The sequence below is a fragment of the Azolla caroliniana genome, unplaced genomic scaffold (assembly GCF_043228905.1).
Source record: "Azolla caroliniana isolate FFs.n. ecotype wild unplaced genomic scaffold, voAzoCaro1.0.p SCAF_15, whole genome shotgun sequence".
Lineage (NCBI taxonomy): Eukaryota > Viridiplantae > Streptophyta > Polypodiopsida > Salviniales > Salviniaceae > Azolla > Azolla caroliniana.
The window spans coordinates 19,001,840-19,020,641 of NW_028230450.1; the positions used below are offsets into that span (position 1 = coordinate 19,001,840).

The window sequence follows — 18,802 nt, forward strand, 5'->3', positions numbered from 1 at the left end:
AAAGATGTTCCTAAAATGTGAGAATAAGGTCTAATAATGAAAAGATTGTTTAAAAACAAATTTTAAATTTTTTTAGAATTGTTTTTAAATTTTTTAAAAATAAAAATAAAAAATAAAAAACCATTAAACCGTTTTAGCCGCGGGTTTTGACTGTTGAAACTGAATCGATACCGAACCGAACCGAACCGAACCGAACCGTTAATAAAAACCTAGGTCCTAAACCTGATCTGAACCGTTGAAACCGTTAAATCGCGGTTTAGCAGAACCGTTGCCTATTGTTAGCTAAGACCTGAGATTGAGAGTCAAGTCCTTGACCGGGACCGAGAGCGATGGCATTAGTTGTCCGGACACAGTGTGAAAACCAGAGTCAAAATACATACATACATACCTCCTACGGATGGAAGAAAGACTTCCGAAGAATCATCATCTGCAGAGCGATGGAGATTCTGGCCTGCCGTTCAAGCTTCCATTTGCTGGCTCGCTCATAGCAGCAACTGTATCTTCTCCATATGTCTCTTACGGTTAGTTCTTCTTTTGCATCCCTTCTCTCTCTACCGTTTCTCTCGTATAGTGTGTCGTTCAAGAACATCAAACAATCTTTCAGAAAACATTTCGTTTCTCTCTATAATTGTTACTTTGCAGCTACCGTAATTTACTACAGTTGAGTTTTTTTTTTTTTTTTTTTTTCTTCTTCTTCTTGATTTTCTTCTTTCTCTATGCTCTCAAAACTCTCCTCTTCTTCTCTCTCATTCGTTACATGTTCTGTATTTGCATTTTTCGTTTATATTTTGGATGAAGTGAGGGTGGAAATATATGGGAGGGAGGGAGACAGAGAGATTTTTAGCATCCATGGAGGCCAAAGACCCATAGGACTTTAGTACAAAAGTTATTTTTATGTGTGTCTCCTTCCTAAGAAGGGATATTCATACTTTGAAGTACCAAGACTCGATGAGAGAATAAGGCATACACATATGAACTCAACCTTCTAGGTTTTTCCTTTAGTATGATACTCAAGTCCTCACCCCCCCCCACTTAATATATCATCATTATATGTAGAGCATTGTAAAAAGCAAGGGATATTCATCCTCTACTAACCCTTCCTTTAGAGAGAGAGAGAGAGAGTAGTTAAGAGAACATCTTTATTAGAAATGGGGTATGGTCTTGCAAACTAGTTTTGCCCAACATGAGCTCATCAGTTCTAAAGACCATATACAACAATGTGGAGGAGTTTTTGTGGGGAGCGAGAGAAGGAGAGGTGTGAGAGAGAGGAAAGGGGGGGGGGGCTTAAATGTCTTTTAAAGAAGGATGTGGGAGTTAGGGTTTAGGGTAGATAGATAGTAATGTGTTATAAGGTTATCAAAGTGTGATGGTAGATTTATGATGATAAGGACATTGAGGAAGATATGCTTTTGTTGACCTTCGGGTTGTTGACCGTTAAGGTCTATACAAGGAGTGCCAGCAGTACATCAATTGGTGGATATATGTACGTTAGAAGAGAGGATGCGTAGTTGTGAGAATGGATGGGAGTAGAGGAGGACGAGAAAGGAGAAGAATGAGAGAGTGTGTGAGAGTGAGGGAGTGAGAGAGTAAGAGAAAGGAAGAAGTGAGGGAGAGAGATGGAGAAAGTGAGAGAGAGAGAGACGGAGAGGAAAGGAAAGAGAAGGGGAGAGATAGAGATAAGAGAAAATATTGAATTTTTTTAGAAAAAGATGGTCTATTATTAGCAAACTCATGTCATTCACAATAGGATTTCTTTGGTGCCAAATGACCATATACGATATGTGGAAAGGTTTATATAGGAGGGTAGAGGGGTGGTAGTGGTAGTGGTAGTGGTAGTGGTAGTGAGAGTGAGAGGGAGAGTGAGAAGAGGGAGAGGGAGAGAAGAGAGAGGGGTGTAAATGTAGGAAAAGAGGAGTATGGGAGTTAGGGAGAATGATAGAAAAGTGTTTTAAGAGTATGAAAGGGGGTAAATGATGATGGGGATATAGTTATTAAGGGGGATTTGGAGATCTTTTAAAGTTAGTTTTTCCTAAGTAGGAATGAAGTGATTTGGACTTAGTCCAACATATGAAGGGTTTGGATATTTTTGTTAGTTGTGGGTCTAAAGTAAGATCTAAGTGTAAGTTTTTGGTATACTTAAGTCTGAAAATAGTGCGGGTGAGGGTATTTTTGGGTGCGTGTTTATAAAGCAGGGTATTCCTAATAGAGAACGGAAAGTTTCTATAGATTCTAAGGATAAATAAGGGTGGGTAAACCTCATTTTATAAACCAATGAAAGAAACGTTTTTCATTTCTGAAAACTGTAAGTCAATGCTCTCTCTAACGAGGTATCATTTTAACTTCTTAGTGATAATGTGTTTCTTTACATGGAAGGGATGGTTAAATGAGAACGGTAGATATTGGTAAGAGTTTAGGGGCTTGCTAAAGCTATTAAAGGTGAATCTAGAGTGTTCTAATTTAACACATAGATCTAAAAAAGGAAGCCTAGTGGGCGAGGTTTGTTTAGTGAGTTTAAGATAGTGATTGGTGTGTAAACTAAAGTTTAGAAACTCAAGGAGTTGGGGGAATGAGTGTAATGATGGCTATAGATGTATGGGGGGTGCTCTTAATGTGATGGAAAAGGGTTTTAGGATGGAGGTATAATATTAAGGGGGGGATTTGGGTGAGATTTTGAAAACTTAGTTTTAACTAAGAGGGCATGTATGGACTTGGATGTTGTCCAACATATGAAGGGGCATGAGATGCTAGTAAGCTCAGGATCTAGTACTAGATCCTTATAGTTTTTTTTAAAGAAATTATGAATGCCTAAATTTGGGGTATTTTTAGTGTATGTAAGTTAAATGATTGTAGGGTTAAGAGTAGTTTTGGGTTGATATAGGAGTGTTCTTATGAAAAAGGTAAATATTGGTATAAATTGAGAGGTTTTCGAAAGCAATTAAATGAAAAAAGTAAGTTTTCTAGGTTGATCCATATGTCTAAGAAAGGTAGCCTAGAGGGGTAAGTTTGATACAACTATTTGTGTGTAAAGGGTAAAAGTCAAGATATTCTAAAAGCTGAGATTTGGTGCATGTCCAGACCCCAAATGTATCATCAATATAACGGGTGAAATAGAAGAGATGGGGGGCGGTGGTTGTAAGTTTTTGAGATATACTAAAAAGAGGTAGGCATATATGACTCAGAAGTTGCTACTCATAGCTGTACCTTTTATTTGCTGGTTAGACTACGTTGTCAAAAGTGAGATAGTGGTATTCTAAAATAAGGGCAGTAAGGGTATACATGATATTAGTTTGAGGGGAAAAAATGGGGTGTGATTATACTACGTAAGGCTTGGAGTCCTAGTTTAGGGGATATTGGGATAGAGATATTCTACGTCAAAAGTGAATAAGAAACTATTAGGTGGTGGGTGTACGTTTTTTAGTGATTGGATTAATGTGTGGGAGACTTTTAGATATTGTGGTTAGAGAAGAAGTATTGGTAGAAGTTGGGTGGTGTAACCACTTGAATGTTTGTTCAAATGAGTTGTTATATGAACAAATGGATCGAAAACCCGTAGGGGTTTTGTGTAACCTAGGGGGGAAGTAGATGTTGGATACTTGATATCCTTTTAAAGGTTTGTGGAGGATGAAATTGGCTTCAGTTATGGACAGTGTACCTAAGTCTTTTGTTATTATATTATTGAGGCGGTATAATAGTCCTTACAGGGGGGAAGTGGCTAACTCCCTTATAGGTGGTAGAATATGAGAGGTGTTCTATAGCTTTGGTGTAGTATATGTCTTTATCGAGGATACATACGCCTATATTTTTATCAGCTAGGAGGATGATGATTTGTTTGTCGTTTCGCAGGTTTTTAAGAGCTCTAGAGAGGTGGTATGGGATTCTAATGTTTTTGGGCTTAGAGTTGTTTACTATTTGGTTAAGGATGTGTTGGTGTCTGTTTATGATGAGAACTAGGGGTGGATATTCTATGGGTGGTAGCCAACTAGGGCTAGGTAGTTTGGAAGGGTTGAGGCAAAATGAATCTGTATCCTTGAAAATAAATGTTTTAGTTTGAGTGATCAACAAAGGTGCATGAATTCTTTTAGGATATTGTTGGGAGAGAGTGGTGGGGATGGTGGGATGTCCTTAAGGCTTAGGCTAAGCAGTTGTGTTTCATTTTTAGTGAGTTTATGTTTAGAGAGATTTGTTCCTACTCATAATCCTTTGCTTACTAGAAAAGGTTTCCAAAATTTGGTTCGATGTTTTGTATTATAGGATTTTCCAGTATGTGGAAGGAAGGGAAAAGATGTTTGTGTTTTACCTAACCACATATGTGTCTTGGGTAGAGGGGGGCCTATAAAGTAGATAAAACAAACGTTTACATGGGTGTAAGGTGTGTCTAAAATGTTTATTAACACGTTTAGCGCGCCTAGCTACCCATTTTTTGGCTTACTAGATTATGGGTCAACTAATGGTTTTTGAGGGTTCCACACTTCCACACTCCCACCTCACACCCTCATAACTTAACTATTTATCCCCGACATAAAAACCACAAAAACTCATCACATAACAAAACAACCCCAACACCTCATCCCCATAAAAAAGCACTAGGTCACCCACAATCTAATAGGCCAAAATATAGGTAGCTAGGCATGCTAAATGTGTTAAATAAATATTTTGGACACGTCTTACATCTAAGTAAACGTTTGATTTATCTATTTCATAGACCCCCCCTTTACCCAAGACACATATGTAGTTAGGTAAAACACAAACATATTTTCCCTTTCTTCCACATACTAAAAAAATCCCATAATACAAAATGTCGAACCAAATCTCTAGTAACCAAAGGATTATTAGTAGGATCCATAATATCTCGAAATCCTCTCTAAAAATTAAAGCCAACTCCTTAGTCTAGGTCTTAAATACATCCCACCATCCCCGCCACCTTCCCCCAACACCATTATTACAGAATTCACCCATTTATGCAGATCACTTAATACTTAAACACTTTTTTAGAGATGTCGATTCACCCCCACTCAGTCCTTTCAAGTTAACAAACCCTAGTGGGCTACCACCTACAAAATGTTCACTGCTAGAGTCCATAATAAAAAAGCACCAACATATCCTTAGCCAAAACCTCCATAGCACTAGTCCCAAAACCACTAGGGTACCATACCCACCTCCTTAGAGCCCTTGATACCCTTTGAAAAAACAAACAAATCATTATCTTCCTGGCCGACAAGAATATGGGTGTTTGTGTTTTGGACAAGGACACTTATCATGCCAAGGCCATGGAACAACTTTCAGACACCACCACTTATAAAAAAGTGACACACTTTCCCTTAGAAGAACTATTATACTGACTCAATAGTATAGTTAAAAAAACTTAGGGACACTCTCTATGACGGAAGCCAACTTCATCCTTCACAAGCCATTGAGAGGATATCGTGTATCCAATATCTACTTTCTCCCAAAGGTGCTTAAGGCACCAATTGGTTTTAGGTTTATATGTTTGTAATGTTTGTATAATGACTCTATTTTCAAACAAACCTCCAAATGGTTACAACACTAACTCCTACCCATCCTACTTCTCTAGCCTCAATATTTTAAGGATTTACACTTTCTTATGCTAAAACTACATCCTCCTTCGGATAGCTTCCTTTTTCCCTATGATATAGAATCACTCTACCCAAGCATTCCTCCCAAAGTAGGTCTAGAAGCACTACGGAAAATTATCTAACCCCTCTAAAGCTAACCATATATACACTCTTAGTGCGGTAGTCCTAGATTACAATGTCCTATCCTTTGACTCACAAATCTATCAACAAGTCGAAGGAATTGCAATGGGTAGGAATTTCTTCGGAGTCTATGTTTGTCTTTTCCTAGCCCACTGAGAAAAAAATCCCAACAAACCCCTGATCTCTACGTTTTCACTAGATACATAGATGACGCTCTTGGAGTATGAACTGGTACTAAACCCCAACTCCTTAGGTTTCTAACCTTCTATAGTTTACACACTAATCACTTTTTTAAACTCACTAGACAAACCTCACTCACTAGGCTTGCTTTTTCAAATCTATGGACTAACTTAGAAAACTCTCGATTCACCTTTAATTGCTTCCGAAAACCCCGAAACTCTTACCAATATCTACCGTTCTCATCCGACCATCCCTTCCATGTAAATAAACACTATCACTAACAAGTTAAAATGATACCTCATTAGGCCCACAACTCATTGACATACCCAAACCCTTTATATGTTGGACTAAGTTCAAATCATTTCGTTCCTACTTAGTAAAAACTAACTTTAAAAGATCCCCAAATCCCCCTCAATAACTATATCCCTATCATCATTTACCCCCTTTCATACCCATAAATCACTTTTCTATCTCTCTCCCTAACTCCTCTTTTCGTACATTTACACCCCTCTCTTTCTCTCACTCCATACTATCATCCCCCTCCGCTCCTATGTAAGCCTCTCCACCTATTGCATATGGTCATTTGGTGCTGAGGAGCTCCTATGGTGAGGGAAACTAATTTTCTATGTAATCCTTCCTAAGATGAGATATAACCCACCACCATTCAAGTTTGTTCAATGCTTGGGATGCAATATTATGAGGTAGTGATTTATACAGACCAGTTGCCTTTCGTAAGTTTCTCACAACTCCCCAAAGTTTGTGTACTCTCAATGTGTTCAACATGTAAATGGATCTTTTAATGTAGACTGTCGATCCAATACTTGAAAAGCATGCAGTTACATCAGGCAATCTTAAATTCAATAGCGCATTTTGTATCTTGTAGAGATCGTAAAATTAAACGTTTCTTTTGCAAGCAAATCACTCGTGAAGCTAACAAATTAAGTTAAAACTGCTTGATGATCCAGGTCAGAGGGTATTGATGACCAGTTGTAAAAGAGTTTTCTTCTGCAAGAATATGATAATGAAAATACATGGGGGGTATGAAATCAGTATACAAAATGGAGACCTGTCTTTATGAAATTTAACAAACTTCAATAGAACCACCAAAATATAACAGGATGGGGGTTCTAAGCTCTTGGGGATTTCTCATGTTTCTATCCACATCATCGTTCATCTTTCAATCGCTTTTAATGAGTTCAAATATGACTTCCTTCCTCTGGTCTTTTGTCTCCTAATGATAATATGTGAAGGAATCAGTACGGGTATTTGGTAACACTGAAATGATTAAGGATAGTATGTGTTTTATTTCATTTTATTTGGTATATCTATCTGATCTGCAGTTTAGTTGGTAAACTTTTCATTTCTTTTTCATGTGTTTATATTGTCTTCCTACAGGATTTGTCAAAGCTTAATAGAGATTCTGCTTAGGTTATCTTCCTAAGTGCTCATGCGAAGGAAACATGCCTTCAACATGAGAATACAGTGCCTATTAAGCCATGGAAACTTGAATCAGATGACACATAAGTCATCTGGATCTCCTCCCATTCTTTGAATGCAAAGTGTGTTATTCCACCATTCTTGTTGATTTCAGTTAACTTTGTTATGGATTTTGTTTTTGTCTTTTTAACATAAATCTACACAGATGTTGCACAATTTCAGCTGGCAGACATTCAACAAGTAGTGGGGTGACCATGATATACCAAGTGAGTTCTTAATGCGAACAAAAGACTATCAAAGGTTACACCTCGTTGTTGACCTTTATGAGTTTTTAACAATTTGTTATAGAAATTCTTTGGCTGATTCGTGTGATGTTCCTTGACCATTGGCAGGAAAATGCATGAATTGAAGTCTCAGAATCCATTTGTCTGGAGTTGAACTAGGCAGGAAATCTGTACCTCTAATTTATTCTGTGCGAATGGAATCTTTAAGGTTCTCATACTTTGCCAATTTTGGTTAGGAATCCTAGTGAGACTTGAGTTTTTGTTTAACCCCTTCCCTTCGAAAGAAAGGCTAGATACAGTTTTGTCAGTTCAGGTGGTTATTGTTTAATATTACATATGGTTAGTAATCAGATCTTTATAACCGAAGATGCTCATGGTCAACCCAACCCATAGTGGAAAATCATATTCTTCATGCTGCCTTTCTTATATTACCTCTATAGAAGGTCATTAATATCAAGATGGCAGACTGAGGTTTTAATCTGCTTTTGAAAGGCCCTTCCAATTGACCCTATTAACCATAGCGATTTTTGCAAATTACAACTATAGCATAAATTTCATTTAACAAAGCTCTATACTTAGCTCTTATGATCCGAAGGTTATTTCTCATGGGATGCATTTTGATATATATCATAATGTTCTTCTACCCATAGGTTTCATGAATCCTTGAAACTCATTTTGGATCAAGAAGGCACAGGGATTTTTTGTTGCATTCTCAATGCTTATCAATGCACTTGGGTTTATTTATGTTGCATATGTGGAGGTTATGGTCATAGTTCACTGCCTTGGTTTACGAAATAATCTTGGACATTTCAGGGTGGTTTTAGTTAGTAGTTATATGGGTATTCAATCAAGATTGAATGACAGTTGATGGGAAATATTGTGTTGACACTTGATCCAATATCAGGCATATTTAGAAATGGTGACATTTCATCCAGTATAATGTACCAAGCTACTTTTTCTGTATGTGACAATTCTCATATTGTCTTGAGTTCTGTAAGTGATTATGTGCATGATAAATTTAGTAGACCTACTGTAAAATATACATTCTAGAAGCCAAAGTTATGTCCCATAATTTATACATAAACGCATTCTTTCTTTCCCCTTGAGGAACAGGCAGACAGAAAGAGATTGCGTAATCTTCATCATCGACAACTTGATGAGAATGAACTAGTTACAAAGAAACGCCACTGGGGAAGACCATCAATCGGTGAAGACACCATTTTCTATACAAACTCTTACCTATCTATTTACCTATCCATTAAATATACATGCTGTCATTTATTTGGTCACAAAAAGGTCCCTGAAACTCTTTCCTCTTGTGCTTATATTCAGGATATTACGCATCGTTTTCCCTCCTAGTGTACCATTACCTCTCCTCATCATGGTTACAAACTCATTGTAATCGATCTGGCCATCCTGTGAAGCAAGAGCACAACCAGACTAATTAAATATTTATGATTGTTTGTTTAGAGCACACATAATCATTAGTTATACTTACATTATTCTGGTCAACCTCATGAATCAACTCCTCTATGGGCTCGTCCCCCATGTTGTATTCGACGCATGCTTTTTGGAGCTCATCAACTGTTATAAACCCACTCTTATCCTTGTCAAAATATGAGAAAGCAGCAAAAAGATGTTCCTCACGCTCAATCTTGTTCAAACTAACAGTAGCTGCAATGAACTCCCCATAATCTATGGTGCCAGTGTTGTCCATGTCTGCCTGTCAAGACCAATGCATTTGTGTCACTCATTGGATTCCACTTGGAAAAGGAAAGGTTTGGTGGTAATAAATCAAGTAGGGGAAAACTTGAAACCCTAAACCCCCCAAAAAAGGTATTCATAAGGTTTTCTGTAATGGCTTTGCAAGAGGGGTAACTCGAGAGTGTTTTCATACATTAATATGATAATGAAAGAGGTGTATTGAACTCATAATAGTTGCAACTCACAGCTTCCAAAAGAGTTTGGATTTCATCATCCTTAAGACCAGATCCAAGCCTTCTCAGTCCACTTTTTAGCTCATCAAATGTTATGGACCCACTATCGTCGGCATCCAACATTTTAAACATCTCCTTTAACCCCGCTATCTCCTCTTCGGATAGTTGCTCTGCAATGACCTGCAGTTCCATATGCAAAAATGATCAGAAGTAAAACAAAGAAACATCTATCACCAAGGTATGAAGTAGGCCCTCGAGAAAAAGAGATGTGTATCGTAAGGACTCTTTATACATCTATCATGAAAACGCAAGCACAATTGAAAAAATATGGGCACTTACCCTTAGAGCTATTTTCTTTATTTTGTTCATAGCCATGAATTGCTTCATTCTCGAGAGCACCGCGGAATCTAATGGTTCATCTGGTGCCACACCATCTTCCTTGATCCATGGATGGGCTTATAAAGGAAAACATAATATTAATTCCTCTCTTAAAGTAGATGCAATAAAGTGCAAGGAAACATATATAAATACACCTACACATACACAAGAAAAGCATTTTGCCTTACATAAAACTTGATGAACCGTAAAACGCTTCTCTGGATCTCTAATGAGCATGTTCTTGATCAAATCCTTTGCACTCGTAGATATGGTCGGCCATGGTTCAGACTCGAAATCCAGGTCTGATGTAAGCACTTGCTCAAAGATCTGGTGCTCTAGTTCTGATGTAAAATCCAAACAGCAAAATTTTCAAATCAAAGGTTTTTGGACTAACTTAAAGTGGTATTCCCTTCTTTGGTTTCAGTTATGTTGATAACGAGCTTTGCATATATGATCATTAACCACATTAACATATGATGAACCCAAAGTAGAACTAACATTGCATACAATTGAAGACTACATACAAATAACATATTCAAATGCATACAATAAAACCACATACAAATGGTGTATACGAAGGCGTACAATCCAAAAACACATACAATAGAAAGGCATACAATCTAAGCCATGCAAAGGCATAAATCTAAGACCGCATACAAATGACATGCAAAGGCATACAATCTATGACCACATACTAAGGCATAAATGCAAGAGCATATACAAACGACGTTTACAAAAGCATAAATGTAAGGCCCACATACAAATGAATTAACATCATCTAATCTAATATACAACAACTAAAACTAACCTGCCCAAAAAGGTGGAACCCCGCTAAGTAGTATGTATAATATAACTCCAACACTCCAAACATCGGCTGCTGGTCCGTAGTTCTTAGTCAAGACTTCTGGTGCCACATAATACGGACTTCCGACAACATCATGGAAAACATCACCTGCTTGAGTGACAAATTTACATGTTAAGCATATGGATTGTATGCATTCATATGGTAGGATTGCTTTTAGAATTGTTGTTAGATGCACACATAAAGAATAAAATTGCAGTTGTTGAATGTACTCTTATATAATAAACATAAACAAGTTGTTGGATCAATCTATTCATATGTGAAGCATAAAAATCAATTGTGGTTATTTGATACCACTGAATAGTAAAAGAAGTACTTGTTCTTATTTTAGAGGCAAAATATATTATGGTCGTTCAATCAATTTACTCATTTAAGAAGAGAGTTTGTTTTTCCGATTGTTTGATGTACTCATGTAGGAAGCAAAAAGTGGTGATTCCATCTTCTCATTGAAGGCAAAAGGAAATTTTAGGTTATTTCATGCATTCAGTTAAAAAATTGAAAACAATAGTTGTGCTTATTCCATGCACTTACACAAGAAGCAAAAAGTATGTGTGCTTGTTTGCGGTATTCATTTACAAAGCTAAAATATTTGTGGTTGTTCGATGCACTGATTTACAAAGCTAAAGCATGTGTGGTTGTTCAATTGGTGTATTGTCAATACAAGAAGCAAAAAAAAGAAAAAAAGGCTCACCAGGCTTGAAGAAAATTGAAAGGCCGAAGTCGGTTGTCTTGAGAAGAGCAGAGTCATCTTTACTTGAGAAAAGGAAGTTCTCGGGCTTCAAATCTCTATGAATTACACCTAAAGAATGGCAAGCTTCGACGACGCCAACGATTGTTCGAGTTAGCTCAGCGGCTTGCTTCTCGGTATATTGTCCTATTTGTACGATCCGATCGAATAGCTCTCCCCCCGCACATAACTCCATAACTAGATGGACCGAACTCAAATCCTCATAAGCTCCTTTTATCGAGACAATGTTCGGGTGCCCCGACAAATGATGCATTATCTCGACTTCTCTCCTCACGTCTTGTATGTCTTCGTGTGTGATTAGCTTGCGCTTCGAGATGGATTTACATGCGAATTCCTTGCCGGTGCTCTTCTCGACACACAAATAGGTTATACCAAATTGGCCTTGCCCTAGTTTCCTCCCTAGGAAGTAGAGATCCTTGACATTCTCGGTATGTCGGTTCAAGACATATGAAGTGACACTAGTGCGATGCATGGCTCCTCAATGATGATGAACGAAGCGGTGATGTGATTATCGCAATGTGATGATGATGCAAAATGGAATGGATGGAAAGGAAATGCTTTTGTTGTGTTTGCAGACAAGAGGTATTTCCTGTTTAGGGTTTGCAAAGTATATGTTTTCTGTTTGTGTTCTTCTTCTTCTTCTTGTTTGTTTGTTTGTTTGTTTGGTTTGTTAGGATAACAAGAGCAAAAACAAAAAAAAACAAGGAAGAGGGGGGGAATCATGGCTTTCCTCTCATACATTTAAAAATGAAAAACAAAGGATCAAAAAATGAATGGAAGACAGAAGGAAAGCTTGATCACGCGGACCTTCTCTTTCTCTCTGTCTCTCGTGATTCTTACAAAATCTTATAAAATCAAATTCCCCTGCTCCCCAAAACATAACAAAACAAACCTGGTTTTCTTTATTTCCCTAAATGCCCCTTCAGCTTTTATGTTTCCAAAAAGAAAACCTAATTTTCTTTATTTCCCTAAATGCCCCTCCATCTTTTATGTTTCCAAAAAAAAAAAACAAAGTTATTTTCTTTATTTCCCTAAATGCCCCTCCAGCTTTCATATTTCCCAAAAAAAACAAACTGATTTTCTTTATTTCCCTAAATGCCCCTCTAGCTTTTATGTTTCCCAAAAAAAAAACTGATTTTCTGTATTTCCCTAAATGCCCCTCGAGCTTTTATGTTTCGGAAAGACCCTCTCAAGCAGGAGTCGGATCATATTTGCTCATTTCATCATCTCCTCCTGTCTCCCCGAGAGTTTCTCTTTTTATCTTCCCGCCCAAATGCCCCTCATGCTTCTCATATCTTTGTGTACCCAAAACACCCACCCTCTCCAGCACACTATATATGTGCTCAATTCACCCCCACCCCCCCAAACACCCTACCACGCAAATTATATGGCCAAATCGAAAAAGATGTTTAAAATTTTATGTGTTGATGGTAACAAAGTTTCAATTAAATAAAGGTAGAGCTAGCATGTGTTTTCCGTCATTATGTTCGAGCTTATCTAAAGTTTTAAAAAGGAGTTGTTGAGGCCAGCGATCACACAATTTGTCATTACAAAAAATAGTACAATAGGACGTGTTTCAAAACAAGTTGCACATTGCCATAATCCTTTCTTTTTAATCATGGATTTTGAAAGCATTGTCGTTACACATAAAGATCTAAGACTTTGATATGGGAGCCAATTACAAGTCCAAAAAGCGTCTAAGCATACTATCTCAAGCAGATAATTACAACTACAACAACTAGATTATAGTTTGAAGAAAAAACAATGTTTTGTTTCAAGTACAATATTCAAAGAGTCAAAAAGTAAACCATCTTTCCACTTGTCTATATCTTATTGATATTAATTATTATATATATAGAATTAAATTAAAACAATTTTTTCACACACTCTCCATCAACTAGATATGACAAGCAAATCAATTATACCGAAGTAAATGCATTTAAAGTTGAATGTATAACCATACGATCATGTTGTGGTAAAGGTTGTAGTTCAATGGGTTGATATTGTGCTCATTAAAATATATTCACACTATTAACTTTGAAAATCAACACTTGAATATTATGATTAAAACTACAAGTTTAATTGTTGAATCCTAAAGAATGGCGTCACAATTAAATTACAAATCGCTTTCCATTCTTTTACTTTCCAACCCAGTAGTTTGCTCTCCAAAGTTTAGCTTTGCAAGTTCGCTTTCCACAACCCAAGAGTTCTATACTAGAGTGGATGATAGATATTACAATTCATTGAGTGGAGGTGTTGACCTCAATGAACATGTTTTCAATGGAATTGTTGAACTTGGATCTCTTCGAAGTTTGGATGCTAAATTGCATATACACTAGGTGATTCCTACAAAATGAATCTTCATTATGATGGCAATTGAAGATGGTGAGCAACTTGAAAGGTCCATCTAATTAAAGTGATAAACCACCACAAGGTTTAGAGTGCAAACCATGAGGTTGATGGGAGATAAATGTAGAGAAATCATAAGAGATTAATGACTAATATTTCTTGGGGATGACAAGATATGCAAAGTTTCATATGGATTACAAAATTGCATGTGCCACAAGTGCAAACATATAGACATACATATGGGCTCACCATTTATTAGTATCATAACAATGCCATGTTGGTAATGAGGAAGGAATGTCTATTGGACTCTTGTTTTGGCACTACAAAAGCGTGGGTTCTTCTAGATTGCCAAACCACTATAATAAGCCAATGACACTCTAGACCATAGCAAGCACACTTCTTTCCTTGAGAATAATATGTCATTCTCCCACCATACAATATTTGCCTTCAAGATGATTTCTTGTATGTAGATAAGTGTTATGCCTTCATTAATAGAAAATTGGACATTATGCTCTTTACTTAACAATACTTAGAAATATTGTTATGACTAACATTTGATAATTAAACTAAAGAGCTAAAAAATGCTTGAAGAATACGAATACAATGCAAAAGCAATACGAAAACCTTGTTAGAATGTTAATTTGTATGTTCCATTCATAATACAAGGATGCATCAAGTCCATCCATAAGATGAGAATACATCTGAGTTTGATTGATAAAGAATATTTGAAGAGCCAATCCAATTCATAGGCTGCCCAAATTTAACGAGTTACAGTTGTGATGATAAACCATCTCTCAATGACCATCTTAAAACCCCAATTGATAACCAGAAATCTTGGCCTCTCATGGGTACCTATCGAGTGATTTCATTGAATAAGGTTAGGGCATGGGGATAGAAATAATGTTCCTGAACATCTCCAACAGCACTAATTATGCATACATGGGTCAACCCATCCCCTTCGCCTGCCAATTTAGCATTTGTCTCACAGATTTCATGAGGTCATGGCATCATGATACATGAAACATTTCTGGATGTATTCTATATGGAATCCTCAGAATATGAAGAAGGGAGTGTTTTACGCATCAAGTGCCGACGACGTTGAAGTGTCAGGAGAGTGAGAATATTATCAGTCTCGATAATCTTATAACCATATTTCTTGTACATGTTGAGTGGTACTTTATCGATTATTCGACAATGAAGGTACATCTCTCTACAACCCATCTGAACTGCAAGCTCTTCGGCAGCCTGTAAAAGCTCCCTTCCAATGCCTCTCCTGATTAGGTCGACAATCCACACACTATGAGATCACAACACATAGAAACACATGGGACAACAAAATACAACCTTATTACATACATGTGTGTACTAATCACACCTTAATAAAGACATCTAGACCAAATGGAAGGAAATGAGCAAATGGGGCTATCTCTAGCCATAATGACTCCATGAAATGCTAGCTACCCTATCAGACCAGTTAATCCTATTCTAAACCTATTGTCATGCCCATGATATCCAGCCTAGACTGGTAAACTAGATGGCCATCCACAAGTTAGTCTCTTGCCAAAATAGCTCAGGGTAGCTAACACTGTGTACCAGCTAACCCTAGGTGTGTGTCCAGATACATCCAAAGGGGGTGTCCACCAAATGGTTTTAAATGAGCTAATGAGCTCATCTCTATCCTAAATGGTTGAGTGATTTAAGATACAGATAACATACACAACCAACAATATTCTGAGGAATGCTACATAGACACAACAAAGAATCAACCTAACACTGTGTACAAGCTAACCTTAGGTGTATGTCCAGATACATCCAAAGAGTGACCACCAAATGGTTTTAAATGAGCTAATGAGTTCATCTCTATCCTAAATGGTTGAGTGATTTAGGATAGAGATAACACACACACAACCAACAATATTCTGAGGAATGCTACATAGACACAACAAAGTATCAAGTCTGAGATGAAGGGAAACAACGAAAGAAAAACCTTCTAAATTTCTTGCTCACAGCCATGTTACTGAGAAAAGGAGCATCGACAGGTGGGTGAGGAGTTTGCATATCCTTGGGCTTCCCCAATGCATTGAAAGAGAGCTCAACGGCGCCAACCAATAACCATCTCTGAGATTGAGACTCAATGTTATCACCATCACCAACATTATTAGCTTTACTACTGCAATCATTATTATTATTATTGGTTGAGAGTTGTTTGGATGGGGCATAAAGGGCAACCAGAGTGACTGCATGAGGGAGGCATGCCTGCCGCTCTCTCAAATATGTGGCGAGGATCCAAGCGAGGGCAGGCCGGTAAGTCAAAGGGCCCCACATAAGCTCCGAGTAGGAATCCGTCAAGAGATCCTCCACATCACCGAGTTGCTCCAATCGCAATGCTCGAATGATGACACACCCCCCGCTTCCTTTGTCTTGTTCTTTCGATATTTCCCGGATAACCTTCCATTTCATGATCAATTTTACCTTCTCTTGTTCGATCGGATTTAGTGATTGAACCGACATCGGCATAGGATCAAGACTTAACTGAGATTTGTCGAAAGGAAACCTTCTGATTTCGCTATTAACTAACCCTACAACATCAAAGTAACCATCATCGACTTGTTTTTCCAGATTATGCCTGCAATTAACCTGGTATTATGATTATCCATTTCCTTCATTTATATTTCAGCATTGTTTAACCCTACATTATCATCTCAATTCATTACCCTGGTTCAGATTTTGCCTTTACTTTACCATTATGTATCTTAGTTATCGGTTTCCCTGGTAATTAGCTCTAAACCATCATTCTTGACAGTTTCGGTCTGGATTTTGCATTTAATTTATTGTCCCCTTCCTTTCAGATTTCTTCATTACTTAACTCAAAGATATAATCACTGATAAACTCCCTAGTTCGGCATGTTTCCTCTGTGATCAACCCTAACCTATTCATTTGAGCTTAACCTAGATGTTTGCAATAGATTTTCTTTCCGATTTCCCACAGTTTATTCCGGTAGTAGTAGTAGTAGTAGTAGTACCTGGATTAGAAACGACTTCTGAATCGTCATCTTCTTCTTTTGGTTGTGCTTGTTGTTGTTGTTGTTCCTTTTCTTCTTGGTCATGGCTTAGGGATGAGGCGTGGGCAGAGGCGGATGGGAACTGAGAGCATGGGGCGGAAGTTACAGCGAAACATGCATCATAACGATACATTGGAATCCGATGAAAAAGCATGGAAATGGGGAAGAAGGATCCATGGCTGCTGCTTGGGGGGGAAGCATTGGAATGAGCTGCGGCGCGACAACGAAGATGCTGATGCTGATGCTGATGATGATGATGATGCAGATTATGCAGGTGAAGAGGAGGAGGAGGAAGGCAAGTTCCCATGAAAAACTTAAAGCAGAAGAAGAAGAAGAAGAAGAAGAAATGAAAGAAGAAGAAAAAGAAGAAGAAATGAAAGAAGAAGAAGAAGATGAAGAAGAAGAAATGAAAGAAGAAGAAGAAGAAGAAGAAGAAGGAGATGATAGTTGGAGTTGAGTTTAGCTTAGTTTTTAAAAGAGTGGATGGGGGTGTGTTCAAAAGAGGGTCATCCTCGGGTGCCCGGGGCCCGACTGCGCCCCCCCGCTGCTGATGTGGCGCTGGCTAATTGGTCGCTTGTGCTGATGTGGACATGTTCCTCCGCCCCTCACATTCACGGGGCGGACATGACATGGCTTTGCTTGTGTTCACACACGTTCGACGTGTTTGTCATTCTTGGTTTCAGACCCATAAGCTCATCTCATATATATATATATACACACACACACATATACATACATATATATATGAGCTTACGGTCTCCAACTTCTTTCTTAGTCTTCTTCTTCGCCACACTCTGAGTCGTTTGAAAAATCGTGCCGAGGAAAACAAGGAATTTGAAGTGTGTTGTATAGTAGCTGGGTTTCGGATTGACTCCTCGTCCACATAACAATCTATGTCGATGCGGCGCAAAATCATTGGAGACAAAAAATGCAGGTGTTCAGGAGGATAATTGCACGAGGTTGGACATTGATGTATTTGGTAGACAACCAAGGAAAGATGCAACGTCGGATAAATAAAATCTAGAGAAAGCCACATTCGTAAAGAAAGAGCTTCTTGAGCTAGCCACCCACGTTGTATGACTTGAGTTGGATGCGTGGCAAAATTATCGTGCCATGGTCCAGACTCCCTCCACCCATAGGATCGATGATAATAGTTTCGAAACATTCTGTTAGTTGCAATCACATGAGACCATGTGGTATCATTAGAGGCAACCATTTCTAAGACCCCACAATTGATGTAAAGTCCATTTGAGGTGATATTATATGACAAATTAGGGATGAGATAGGTTTGGAGACTTGAGAAGTAAAAAATTATATAACAAATTAGTGATTAGACAGTGTTGGAGTTGAGTGGAGGTGAGTCAAAAAAGTATTAAAATGTTTGTGTCTAGGCATAAATCTTTCGTTAGTCTACATGATCGAGTGATGGCTAGGTGAGCATGCACTTGTAAGCTCCAAACACACTAACTTTGCAATTTGTTTGTTGAGGTTTAATGAAATTTTGATGAACTAGTGAATGTATAGATCCTTCATTATTGTAGTTGACAAAGTTATGGCTAGGCGAAAGTGCCCCTCCAAGCTGCTTACTTTTCATTACTTGTGGATAAATCCACTAGAAATTGCATATAGTTTTTAGACCCATTTGTTATCATTTCCTTCAAGCCAATGTGAATTTTGTATGGTGAAAAAGTGTCAAATATGCAATATTTCTAACCAAAGTGTGTATATTGGTATGTTAAATGCAACCATTTCTAAGAATTCACAATTGATGTGAGATGACAATGAGATGGCGTTGGATACTAGCGAGGTAACAAAAATAAGTTGGAATCGGGCATGGTTTCCATTATGAAT

General features: G+C 37.8%; 2 protein-coding genes and 1 long non-coding RNA gene across 4 annotated transcripts; 1 reads left to right on the forward strand and 2 right to left on the reverse strand.

Annotated features, from left to right (window-relative positions):
- Positions 1-438: 438 nt before the first annotated feature.
- On the forward strand, positions 439-9,083 carry LOC147854926 (uncharacterized). The gene is made up of 6 exons (XR_015531059.1): positions 439-521; positions 7,290-7,453; positions 7,537-7,631; positions 7,724-7,823; positions 8,729-8,822; positions 8,948-9,083. It is a non-coding gene; the product is annotated as an uncharacterized LOC147854926 (long non-coding RNA).
- LOC147854927 (calcium-dependent protein kinase 1-like) lies at positions 8,813-12,064 on the reverse strand. The gene is made up of 7 exons (XM_087331580.1): positions 11,484-12,064; positions 10,739-10,882; positions 10,119-10,271; positions 9,892-10,007; positions 9,565-9,732; positions 9,114-9,338; positions 8,813-9,031 (listed from the first exon to the last, which is right to left on the reverse strand). Exons 1-7 carry the CDS (start codon positions 12,010-12,012, stop codon positions 8,894-8,896), a joined length of 1,473 nt encoding a protein of 490 aa, XP_087187706.1. The 5' UTR covers positions 12,013-12,064; the 3' UTR covers positions 8,813-8,893.
- Positions 12,065-14,504: 2,440 nt separating this feature from the next.
- On the reverse strand, positions 14,505-17,273 carry LOC147854928 (Acyl-CoA N-acyltransferases (NAT) superfamily protein). 2 transcript variants are annotated; one of them, XM_087331582.1, is made up of 3 exons: positions 16,913-17,273; positions 15,877-16,462; positions 14,505-15,162 (listed from the first exon to the last, which is right to left on the reverse strand). In XM_087331582.1, the coding sequence occupies exons 1-3, from the start codon at positions 17,256-17,258 to the stop codon at positions 14,928-14,930; spliced, it is 1,167 nt and encodes a 388-aa protein (XP_087187708.1). In that variant the 5' UTR covers positions 17,259-17,273; the 3' UTR covers positions 14,505-14,927. The 2 variants fall into 2 exon arrangements, with proteins under 2 accessions (XP_087187708.1, XP_087187707.1); XM_087331581.1 differs by having other exon boundaries at positions 15,877-16,468.
- Between the last annotated feature and the right edge of the window lie 1,529 nt (positions 17,274-18,802).

Bases quoted from the DNA above. Each gene is read 5' to 3' on its own strand.
- LOC147854928 (XM_087331581.1), bottom strand. From the start codon at position 17,258: ATGGGAACTTGCCTTCCTCCTCCTCCTCTTCACCTGCATAATCTGCAT. The intron at 16,469-16,912 runs GTACTACTACTA...TTGATGTTGTAG, and splicing joins AGAAGTCGTTTCTAATCCAG to GGTTAGTTAATAGCGAAATC. The intron at 15,163-15,876 runs GTTTTTCTTTCG...CGACCTAATCAG, and splicing joins GTGAGCAAGAAATTTAGAAG to GAGAGGCATTGGAAGGGAGC.
- LOC147854927 (XM_087331580.1), bottom strand. From the start codon at position 12,012: ATGCATCGCACTAGTGTCACTTCATATGTCTTGAACCGACATACCGAG. The intron at 10,008-10,118 runs GTAAGGCAAAAT...TTCCTTTATAAG, and splicing joins TACGGTTCATCAAGTTTTAT to CCCATCCATGGATCAAGGAA. The intron at 9,733-9,891 runs GTAAGTGCCCAT...ATGGAACTGCAG, and splicing joins TAAAGAAAATAGCTCTAAGG to GTCATTGCAGAGCAACTATC.